Source organism: Malaya genurostris, chromosome 1, assembly GCF_030247185.1.
Source record: "Malaya genurostris strain Urasoe2022 chromosome 1, Malgen_1.1, whole genome shotgun sequence".
Lineage (NCBI taxonomy): Eukaryota > Metazoa > Arthropoda > Insecta > Diptera > Culicidae > Malaya > Malaya genurostris.
This window is the reverse complement of record NC_080570.1, coordinates 95,222,552-95,235,263: the sequence shown is the minus strand read 5'-3', so window position 1 is coordinate 95,235,263 and position 12,712 is coordinate 95,222,552. Positions and strand designations below refer to the sequence as shown.

The 12,712-nt window shown below is 37.1% G+C and overlaps 1 protein-coding gene across 1 annotated transcript in view; it reads left to right on the top strand.

Moving 5' to 3' along the window:
* The window catches only part of LOC131425139 (uncharacterized), a 39,585-nt gene that overhangs the window by 20,336 nt on the left and 6,537 nt on the right, over window positions 1-12,712 (top strand). The window contains exons 2-4 of the mRNA XM_058586755.1: window positions 2,459-2,558; window positions 8,844-8,890; window positions 11,104-11,484. Coding sequence (XP_058442738.1) covers window positions 2,459-2,558; window positions 8,844-8,890; window positions 11,104-11,484 — 528 coding nt within the window. The remainder of the gene's footprint in view (window positions 1-2,458; window positions 2,559-8,843; window positions 8,891-11,103; window positions 11,485-12,712) is intronic.

The window sequence follows — 12,712 nt, the reverse complement described above, 5'->3', positions numbered from 1 at the left end:
GCTTAGCAATCGACTTCTTTGTTCATCGCTTCGGCAAGCAGAGATTAGAAAGCTAAGTGTCTGTGGGTGTCCTCAAGGTGGTGTACTATCCCCACTTTTATGGAACCTAGTCGCTGATGGTTTGTTAAGGAAACTTAATAACCTTGGATTTCCGACTTATGGTTTTGCCGACGATTATCATATATTGATGACCGGTATAAGCATTAACACTCTCTTTGATTTAATGCAGCAAGCCCTGCGATCTGTTGAACAATGGTGTTGTCAGGTTGGATTATCTGTAAATCCGGGCAAAACATCAATGGTGCTTTTCACTCATCGTAGGATAATCACAGGAGCTCGTCCGTTGCAGTTCTTTGGTTCAGAGGTCACTGTGGTCGAACAAGTTAAATACGTCGGGGTTATTCTTGACTCAAAACTGAATTGGTCTGCTCACATTGACTTCAGAATTAAAAGAGCTTGCATGGCTTTCGGCCAATGTAGACGAGCTTTTGGAAAATCATGGGGACTCAAACCCAGATATATTCATTGGATCTACACAACTATTGTTAGACCAATTTTAGCATATGGATGTCTTGTATGGTGGCAGAAAGGAGAAGTCGCGACAGTTCAGTCAAAGCTAAATCATCTCCAAAGGATGGTCCTAATGGCGATGACAGGAGCATTCACAACTCCTACTGCTGCTCTAGAGGCGCTACTGTTCATTAAACCACTACATGTGTTCCTAAAACAAGAAGCATTATCTTGTGCATATCGTCTTAAGGTTACAGGGCTTTGGAACAGTAACCCATTAGATTATGCTACCAGCCACACTCGCTTGTGGTCTCAAATGGTTACGTGGGATGAGTATTTACTCGCTCCTAGTGACCTAACTCTCACATGCAGTTTTCCTTTCAAAACATTCAATGTGAGCTATCCTTTTCGTGAGGAATGGTTGTCTGGTTGTCTGGAACGACAACTTGATGAACACATAGTTTGTTATACGGACGGTTCTCTGTTGAATGGTCGTGCTGGTGCTGGTGTCTACTGTCGTGAAATGAGGCTGGAGCAGTCTCATTCACTTGGTGGATACTGTACTATGTTTCAAGCAGAAATCTACGCGATTCTGTGTGGAGTACAATCGGCACTTCAGCAGAGGATCTGTGGTAAGCGAATTTATTTTTGTTCCGACAGTCAGGCAGCCTTAAAAGCACTCAGTTCGAATGACTCACGGTCGAATCTAGTGATCGCATGTCAAACTCAAATTGAAGACCTCAGCATTTCAAATGCTGTTTACTTCTTATGGGTACCCGGCCATTCTGGTATTACTGGAAATGAATGGGCTGATGAGTTGGCTAGAGCTGGTGCAACGAATGATTTCGTTGGTCCTGAACCAGCTTTACCACTTTCAACTAGTTGCATAAAGCACAAGATTCGTTCTTGGGCTGTATCCAAACATGCCAGCTACTGGCGCAGCTTGCAAACTTGCGCTCAGACAAAAGCATTTCTACCAGATTTAAATCTGAAAATGTCAAAGTGTCTACTGCATTTCTCCAAGCATCATTGCAGTATTCTGGTCAGAGCTCTGACTGGACATTGCAAACTCAATTATCACATGGCTACTATTCAACGTGCTGAGTATTATTCGTGTGATTTGTGTGAATGCGATTATGGTACTTCATATCATCTGATATGTAACTGTCCCGCATTGACGCAGCTACGTATCCGGGTTTTTGGTTCTCCATACATGGTTGAATCTGTGTATGCGGAGCTAAAATTGAAGGATATTCTCTCGTTTCTTACCCAATGTGGTAAGGAGCTATAGTCAGAAGGGTTCATCGTTCTTCCTGGAGTGAATGAATCCCTTCTGTATTTACCTTAAATAGGGTTTAGCAGATTGTTTGGCATCTTTTAGGGGGTGCCGAATTTACTTCTGCTCGTACATACTGCGAATCGTTCTGCATTCTTCCGGGAGTGCAGAATGGTGTCGCTTTTGTAAGATCTTCAAATCCTCTCGGGGGTTGGAGGTTTTATTAACAGCGGACTGTTCGGGACCTCGTAGAGGTTCAGAATTTACTTCTGCTTCCACTAAATGTGATCCTCAGCAGATTGTTCGGCATCCCTTAGGGGTGCAGAATTTACTTCTGCTTTTATATGTTTTTGTGTCGTCAATTTTTCCCATCCTCCTAGTCCAACCCTTACCATTTCCTTTCAATCCTTCCCTCTTATATATCGGGAAAATGATGCTAAAAACAAATTGATGGCAAGGCACAAATCTCCAAATATCAAGGGGAACGTGCCATTTGAGCCAATTTGTTCTGATTCCTGATTCCATTTTAATGATCAAATAGAACCAAATTATCAACATTTGAACAAGAAATATAAATACTATTTTTTGGGGCGATTTTACGAATTCTGACCCAATACTCAAATATAAAGATTTATAACATTTTATATAATTAATCGATTTTCTCATTGACAGATGACTCCAACGAAGAAAACTTATGTTCTGGTGGCTCTCTTGGTTCTATTTTCCATATCGATGAAAAGCAATAGCGCGGCACCTGCTCCAAAGCAGACAGGTAAGTAAAAGTAATAGTTACAATATAATAGGTAATTTTGACTGGATTAGGTGATTGGATTCTTTGGGCTAGAAACAGAGAGCGTCGTTTCCATTAAACTAAGTGCTTCCGCAAGTAGGATTTCCCTCACTTAATAAAAAGTAGCGTCATAACACACTTGAGTGTATTTGCTTGTAATCTATTTGCCTTTATGTGGCAAAACGCTGGTCACTCGAGCTCCTGCAGAGCTGTCGCAACTGTCTTCACGAAATGTCTTAACAATGAAGGTTGTCAGGGACGGTATAAATAAATTAATATGTATTGTGACCTATAAAGAAAACTAAGTATTGTATGTGACGGCAAAAATACGTCTAATTTTAGTAATTAGTTTAACAATGTGATAATATCATCAGATTAGTATAATTACTGATTGATAAACAAATAAAGCAGAATATAATACCTGTTGGTTCAGTTCTCAGATGGAGAGTTTATTTCAGATCAACTCCCGATTTGAACCAGTTTGGCGGTAAGGTTCGACGCACTCACACTCTGGAAAACAGCCAATATTAAACAACGCAAAAGAAGTTTTTCCGCTTAATGAATCTTCGTGATAAAAACATAATTTTATTTAGTGAAATGTACTAAATAAACAGATATTTCTTTTTTGAATTTCTGTTCCACAAAAACGGAAAAAACTACTTTCGCGTTTTGCAACAATGGTTGTTTTTCTACGATTGTAAATGGCCACTAAAGGCGATTTTTGGTTTTAAGTCGTGGTCCTATATTCGTTTGAATATTTTAGAGTTGTTACTGGATCCCACTTCTTACCAACAATCTATCATCAGGGCCGCCGAGACGGAAGGGGAAAGGGTGGTAGTCGAAAGTCGGATTATGCTAGTGACAATGAAGTCCAAAAAAAGTTACGAATTCACATCTCATCACAGTAAGTGCCGACGTAACTTTTCGGTAATCTAATTCTTACGACATTCCACAAAATGTCAGTGAAAATCGGTGAATGCTTTACATCACCATTTTCTGTCAGCTCCGGAGTTCCCCAGGGAAGTCATCTAGGACCACTCATATTTTTACTCTGCTTAAATGATTTGAATATTTTGTTAAAATACAAGAAATCATCCTTTGCCTGCGATTTTAAACTCTTCCATCTTATCAAAACTACCAATGATTCTATATTCTTGCAGTCACCATTAGACATCTTTACAAATTGGTAAAGAAACGCTTCGAAATGCTCAATTATATCGTTCACACGAAAACATTCAGTAGTTAAATTTGACTACTCTATCTCACAAATTAAAACAGAATCTTTCCTTAAAGACTTAGGAGTTATTCTGGATTAAAAAATGAACTTCAAGCAGTATGTGGATTACATAATAAATAAAGCCTTTAAGTTACTTGGATTTATTTTTCGTGTTACGAGATGTTTCGACAATATATACGTTACCCAAAAGCGCTATATTGTGCTCTGGTTCGTTCAACACTCGAATATGCATTATAGAAGCCATTCAACATAAATTCATTAGTTTCGCGCTACGTAAACTTCCTTGGAGAGATCCTTTAAATATTCCATTAGATCGTTGCAAGCTCACAGGACTCGATCTACTGTCAGTTCGTATAGACGTGTTTAAGGCAACTTTTGTCGTAGATCTGCTCACATCTCGACTCGATTGTTGTGAACTCTTACGCTCACTAGACTAGACTAGACTAGACTCGTTATCCTGTTCTTCGAATTCATAGTTTTCTCCGTCTTCCTTCCGCAAGAAACAATTACAGCTACAACCTGTGGCGTACCGAGAAAATTTGGCGCCCGGGGCAAATGAGATTAGCCGCGCCCGTCGTTGGTTTGGTCAGCAAAAAAATGCTGAGCTCCGGAAAGATGACTTGGACGAGCAGAAAAAAAGGTCCCAAGGATTGGTTTGCCGCCCCCCCTACAAACGTTGCGCCCGGGGCGAATTTATAACTATGTTAATCGAATAAAATGTAATCGATTAGTTATTTTTGTTTTTTCGGTTTCGTCACTTATACCATTATATCTCCGGAACCAGAAGTGATAGCCATTTGATTTTCAATATTGACCAATTATTTAATAGTAGCGTTCAAACGAGCCTGAGTTTGCTGAAATCGGTTCAGCTATCTCCGAGAAAAATGAGTGCCCTCTTAGCAGGCGGCTCTATTTTGTTGGTCGTTGAGCGCTTGTTGAACGACATACTGCACGAAATATTCGTTCAGTTTGCTGGAACGGTTTGTTGTTGTTTTTTCACTTGCAAAAATATTGTTAAAATTAGGTATTACCTTCATATAGAAAGAAGATTTGTTGTTATTGTACAAGAAGTAGAAGTATGTTATTGTACAGGTACGTAGTGTTAGTTTTGAAAAAAATTAGTGGAAAAAACTTCGGAAATTGTCCAGTAAAACTAGTCCAACGGGGTTCCAACTCCTCATATTAAAAATGGCTCAACAATGGACCTCTGTCTGACGGGTTTTTTGAACGAAAAAAATGGAATTCGGTTCAACAGTCTTTTTCAAAATCGGCAAACGAAGGTTCCGTGTTGGCCTCCCGTTGAACGATTGATTGGACGTTCATTGGACCAATGATCCAACGTATTGGACCAATGAAGGACCACCGTTGAACGTTTTTTTCTAAGAGGATGGTAAGAAAACGGGCGTTTTGTCAATTACGTTACTCATACCATTATATTTCCAGAGCCAAAAGTGTCATCCATTTGAACTTCAAACTTGATCAATTACCTAATAGTAGCCTGAGCTTGTTGAAATCGGTTGAGTCATTATATATCCGGAACCAGAAGTGGTGACCAGTAACTTTCAAACGAGTCTACGATTGTTGAAATCGGTTGAGCGAATTCCGACATAGATTAATAGGTCTGAAATAGAATTTCCGTCATTTGACAAATTAGTAATGTCGTCTTGTAACAATACTTGTTAATTTGCATTCTCCAAATCTCCAACAACAAAACTAGGGAAAATTGGAAAGCTACTTGTAATGTATAATGGAGAAAAGGAATTTATATACTATCTAACTAATACTGAGAGTTAAACGATTCAATTGAAGATTTCATCATTACCAGGAGGCTTCATGTTTTCAAGTTTCCTAACGGTTGACTTAATTTTATCAAAATTCGTTTCAGTAATGTCATCTTGTAACAATACTTGTTAATTTCCATTCTCGAAATTTCCAACAACAAAACTCACATCGATTTCTCAGCAACGGTTAAGCCGATTTTCACGAATCATGAATCAAGTTAAAGCTCTCATTGTCTTTAAATATACTGTGCAATTTCATCCTCATCTGGTTCCGAAGTTATAGGGCGATGAGTGTCAAAACATTCAAATCGTCATTCAAAACGACAATGCAAAACTAGTACGCGACGGTACGTGCTTTGTTCAATTTCGTATAGCGTGCAGGGTTACCACATTAAAATAATATTTTTCTGTGAAAAAAGTAAATTTTCCTTTCTTTTATTCAATTTGTATCTACTTGTTAGTGTTATGATAACGATGCTTTTCTATAAAAGTACACTTATTTGCCTTTCTCACATGAAAATTGACTAGTGAAATTTGGCCCAGAGGGCTAAGTGTTCTATAGAATGTATGTATCTGTGTGTATGTGTGTGAGTATGTGTCAAATATTTCACTCATAAAATAAAAAATCTCGTAGTTCCACAGGTTGCTATTGAATTTCATCCCATCATTTAGAGCGACGATGCAAAAAAGGGTAAAATTGTTCTAGATTTGGCTTAAAACTGATTCAATTTGTAGGCTATGTTAGTTACTTACTAAACGAACCGACTTCGGCTATACTGGTTCCAAGTTCATGGGCCTAGAAGTACCGGAAATAGTGATCAAAAAGTTTAAAACAAGACTCACTCAATTTTCTCAGAGATGATTTGATCGATTTCCACAAACAGGCTCAAATGAAAGTTCCTATAGTCGCATAGGCTGCTGTTTAATTTCATCCCTGTCCGACATCCGGTTCCAGTCTTATAGGAGTGTTTAATATAGTCTTAAAGTGTGTTTAATCATTTAGTACGACGATTCAAAATAAAGAACAAATCTTATTAACTTGATATAACAGTTTACAAATTGAAAAGGTTATGTTAGCTTATACCCAAAGAAAAATTTCTTATTTTATTCAAGATTGAAAAAAAAGTTTCTTCACAGAATCTTCTAGTGATATTTCTGGAAATATAAGTAATATGAGAAAGGCATTATTACACCTCTAGGTGGATTAAAACAGGTTTTTTCATGAGTATTACTTGGGAAAGGGCAACATCGAGCAGTTCTTTTAGTTTATTATCAATTTCAAGTCCATTGGATTTTATATCATATGAATAAAATTTATGAAGTTTCTCAGACAAATACCAGAGAAAACGTTCTTGATCTTCCAATCCATCAACAAAGACTCGAAATTCTCCTCTTCCTCCGAATTGAAAAGCTCAGTACTCAGGAATGCTTTGCAGTCGGAGATCATCACTGTTACTGGGGGCATAGATTATTGTTTCTTCCCTGAACGACAAGCGTCCATTTTAGGAATTTTTGAAGAATTTTCTTCTATATCGTTACAACCAGATCTAGGAAGAATATTGTTAGGATTTACGGAAGGAGAGTCCGTCCGTTGTCTTTTATTTTTTCAATCAGATTCTGTATGATCGTCGATGTTGTTAGAAGAATTTGAAATGACGGAAAGGGAGTTCTTCCGTTTTTTTAGCCTTAAGCTTGTTGCATTGTTGATTGAGTGTTGCTTACGGAATTTCTGTACTCACTCTGAGACTTGTTGATAAAAAGTTTGCGCTTTCAAGAGGATGCAACTTTTGAGCATAGCACATTCCATTCCTGAAGAAAAATCAGAGAAAAAGTTATTACAAAGAAATGTGAATACAAAATCGGTGATCCAACCCCAGGTCTGGAGTAGGGTTGGTCGAGTTTGATAAAATATTTGAAACACATCAAATGCATAAATGGAAAACGTTTATTGATGAACAAAATAGGCGATTACTACCTGATCAACAAACAACAACAAGTTTATAATAACATCTTCGTAACAAATACAGAAATAAGTCTGGTCTCGCATCCCATAGAGCTACAGTTTCCATTAGATACAGTTTTGATGAAGTTGTTTTATGATCTACTAATTGGGTTCAGTTAGATATTTTTTCGTCACTGTTATTACAGTACAAAATATTACTTTTATATAAAATATACTGATGATGATGATGACTAAATAAACTGTTAAACTCAAGTGATTTTACTGGTATTTTGAAAAATTTGTGACGAATTTTATCATATATATTACAATAAACAAAATAGATCGCCTTATAAAGGGTGATTTTTTAAGAGCTTGAGAACTTTTTTAAACAATAAAACGCATAAAATTTGCAAAATCTCATCGGTTCTTTATTTTAAACGTTAGATTGGTACATGACATTTACTTTTTGAAGATAATTTCATTTAAATGTTGACCGCGGCTGCGTCTTAGGTGGTCCATTCGGAAAGTCCAATTTTGGGCAACTTTTTCGAGCATTTCGGCCGGAATAGCCCGAATTTCTTCGGAAATGTTGTCTTCCAAAGCTGGAATAGTTACTGGCTTATTTCTGTAGACTTTAGACTTGACGTAGCCCCACAAAAAATAGTCTAAAGGCGTCAAATCGCATGATCTTGGTGGCCAACTTACCGGTCCATTTCTTGAGATGAATTGTTCTCCGAAGTTTTCCCTCAAAATGGCCATAGAATCGCGAGCTGTGTGGCATGTAGCGCCATCTTGTTGAAACCACATGTCAACCAAGTTCAGTTCTTCCATTTTTGGCAACAAAAAGTTTGTTAGCATCGAACGATAGCGATCGCCATTCACTGTAACGTTGCGTCCAACAGCATCTTTGAAAAAATACGGTCCAATGATTCCACCAGCGTACAAACCACACCAAACAGTGCATTTTTCGGGATGCATGGGCAGTTCTTGAACGGCTTCTGGTTGCTCTTCACTCCAAATGCGGCAATTTTGCTTATTTACGTAGCCATTCAACCAGAAATGAGCCTCATCGCTGAACAAAATTTGTCGATAAAAAAGCGGAAACCGAACACTGATTTTGGTAATAAAATTCAATGATTTGCAAGCGTTGCTCATTAGTAAGTCTATTCATGATGAAATGTCAAAGCATACTGAGCAAATAATAATGCATGAAAATCATAACCTCAAAAAATCTGAGCAAATACTAATGCATGAAAATCCTAACCTCAAAAAAATCACCTTTTATTAACACATGATTATTTTTGCAGATTCTACCTCGGCGTCAGAAAGTCAAAATGAGGACGGTTTGAGACAGGTAAGTATATATACAACAGTCATGGGTTTGATCAACTTTCAATGTGTGCTTATTTTTAATCTCAACGTGACATAGTGACATTGCTCGTTTCATCGACCAAGCTAGAGCCCTATTATAGCCAAAAAAGTTTAATGTTAACAATCATAAATTCGATGTTTGAAATCAGGAATCTTCTAACATAATACGAGTTATTCAAATATACTCATTGAGGTGTCATTTAAAAATTCACCTTTGTTGAAAATTTTACGAAATAGAAATTTTCGGTACGATATTTACAAGTAGTTTCTAAAAGCAGTGTTGCGAAAAGAATAAACTCACCTTTGATCTGTGACATCGATAATCACCGTCTGCCAAATCACACTCCGGGTTGGCGGTTTAATGCATACGACGCTGGTCTTACAAATCAGTTGTCACATGTTCGAGTCCCGACCGGGAGGGATTCGTAGTGTCAGTACGATCGTAGTACTAGCCACTCAATGATTCTGTACGCTAGGAATCGGCTGCGAAATCTGTTTTGAGTTTTTGAATTGGTATTATAAGTAGATGGCGACATGAGGGATAATAATCTTGTCATTAATCATTGATTATCAGGGCTTGCAAATAGAAGCAACGAAAATTACCAAAAGAGTTTCACCTTCTGTGCTATTCACACACATTCGTATATCAGGTAAAATACACAGCGCAACCCAAACAAGGAGAGCTGCCTCGTTCGTTCATTAGTTCATGAATATGCCCGCTAGCTGACACCTATGCTTCATGAGGTTAGCATTTGATGAATTGTTCTCCTATTGAAGATGCCTATGAGGAAACTAGAATCATTACTTTTAGTTCCGATGAATATTAATTTAAAGAACATTAATTTTAGTGTTTCTAGGATATATGCACAGTGTAAGTTCCCAAGAAACAAATTGATTGGTTTGAAAATGGGCTCAAATGTAAAATTTCTGCTATAAAATGTTTAAAGTATGTTTGAAATGTGATCAAATTTGGTCTTGGAATGCGAACATTATGTTCAAAAATGATTTCTGTAAACCTACACTGTTAAAACACCGTAAACATTGCCTATATGACTTTACTTCGCGTCTTGTAGCACGCCGTGAAGCAAGGCCTTCTTTCTCGTACAGTACTAACGACAGCGAACCCTTCATTTCATTACATTGCCATGGATTGCTTAGTTCATGTGTTAACTAAGCTCTCAGCACAGGCAATTTACTAGGCAAGGGAATTGGTCTGCTCCGTAGCATATACTCTAACGCATCCAGTTTCTCTCTAATATAGGTCTCTCATTCAGCTATGTCAAGCATAGTGTTCACAGCAGATGTTTTTTTGTTGCTTCGTTCGTATGAGGATTCACAATACAAGCCCTGTTGATTATAAAGTAAAGAGATATAAAATTTTTGAAATCCAAATTCTACTATGCGATTTACTTTTTAGGCGTCAGATACGATACAACAGAAACATTTCTTGTTTATTCTACCAATTGAATTGTAAGCTCATTAGTAAGGCTGTGACCGTTTCGCGGTTAATTTTAACGTTTGATTAAAATCTGACACTCGAGCGGTTAATTTGATGTTGTCAAAAATAACCCTGCTCGAGAGCATGGTTATTTTTGACAGATCGATAGTTATTTTCCGACACTAAAAAAAATCTTGCAATGAAAATTCTAATATTAATTCTTTAGTTGAAATTATTTTCAGTGGAAAATAAACTCGAATAACTTTCCGTCCGTCAAATTTTGAAATGGGTCGCAGTTTTAGTTAAATTTAACTACTCAACACAAAATAACCACTCAAGTGTCAGATTTTAACCAAAAGTTTAAATTAACCGCGGAATGGTTCACAGCCTAAGAGATACTTCGATAGTATTGTTTGCAACTATTCATGCTCGAGACATTTCAAATGGACGTCAATATTGTTAAAAGCATCATAGACTGGAATTAGTAAATTTTCCATGTAGGAATTATCTTTTGCGGAAGTTTTATATTTGGGTCAAAGCGGTAGGACCTCTAAATTCATGTCGGAGGCAGTATAGGCACATAGTTGTTGTACGTAATGCTAAATATTTATTTGTGGGAGGTAACTGTTAACAGAATTGCTATAAAAGATCAATTTTTCCAATTTGATATATTATTTTAAGTTCGTAATGTAAACATAATGCAAAGAAGCTTTTTTTGAATAATTCGTAAAATGCATTATCGTTGGGTATCATTTCAGAATGTTGATGAAGAAGTGTTCGAACTCGAACATCTTAAACATCAAACATCAAGCGGAGGAATGGCAAACACAAAGGAAGAAATTCTTCCTCAGCTAGAGAGGCAATTGGAGGAAGAGGCGCAAGCGTCTGCTTCCATTGTATCATCCGACGAGGATAACGGAATTGATAATGGAGAAAACGATGTCGAAAATGATGACGAAGACGAAAATAGTAGTGATTACGCGGAAAAGCTAGCAAAAGTTTCTGAAAGTATGTTGTTAAAAACGTTAGCCGAATACCATCACAAACAGCAAAGGCAGCAACATATCGAAGATCAGCACAATCATCTTCATATCACAGGCGAACCAAAAATGCCTCATTCGAATCACTTTTTGATGAAGGTAAGAACAGTATATTGCTACTTTGAACTAATTTTGTTCTGCTAAATACGAGACAGACAGCTGAAAAAAGTCCCATAGATCATATTAGTGCAAATATATATTCCAAAAACACCGGAAATGTTTGAACAGGCATTCAGGCTAAAATAAACTTTCTTGGAATAATTGTTGTCTGATGATCAGAGAAGACATTTGTATATATGATATCGGTCGTGAGGCGGCTAGGGTTTAGACCATGTTTTATGTACGCTCACCAGACCCAGTCTTGTTGTAGAGCCGTTACTATCACAGCTTAGGGTGGCGAAAATGGTAACGTGTATGCACGGATTGCAAAAGAACGCAGGTTCGTGTTCTGTCTCTGAGCGTATCTTTTTTTTTCCAAAAAATCATCTTTTCTGTGAGTTTCCCATTCATTTGGCTTCTCGAAATTCTTTCCAAGTAAAGATTATTTACGGTAAGTGTGGATTCTTTACACAGTTTAGAAAAGTCGGGTGGGTAATGTCAAAGGCATAAGTCATTGGCTCACTGAAATAAAAGTGGGCCCTTATGAAATACGATATCAACACCAGCGAACGATAATTACAGGTTAAAATTGAAATGAACATTTGAATTAGAGTTGGACAAATCAGTGGAAATATTATGTGAAGACTATTTCTTGTATTTAGAATCGTGACCTGTTAATTGTGTGGCCGTCTAGCTCATGAAACTGGCACTTGGAGATGCAGATTATTTCCAACAATTTACTTAATAAATCAAAGGGCGGTATATAATATTAACCAATGTTTGAGTCACACCTTATGTGAAATTTTTAAACAATATCGACAAATTGGAAACCACCATCTTGGTTTTTAGAAATATTTGTCAATTACATTACAATAAACACTACCTACGCTAGATTCGATTTAATGACTTTTCATTTCGTAGCGCTTATAATTTCCATGTACAGATGTTCAATGCAGCATTTTAATGTCCCGATACAGATTTACAGATTTTTCGCATGAATGATATAGATGTAAATGTGACAACACTGCACGCTATACGAAATTAAACAAAGATGCTGCGAACGGTGCCAAAGGCGGTGTTGTTTTCTTCTTCCGTGCCAATTTGAACCGTCATTTTGTATGACAATTTGAATGTTTTGAAACTCATAGCCATACAATTTCGGGATCGGAAGTCCGATCTAGATGAAATTTCACCGTATCTTTTAAGACAATGAGAGCATTGATTTGAA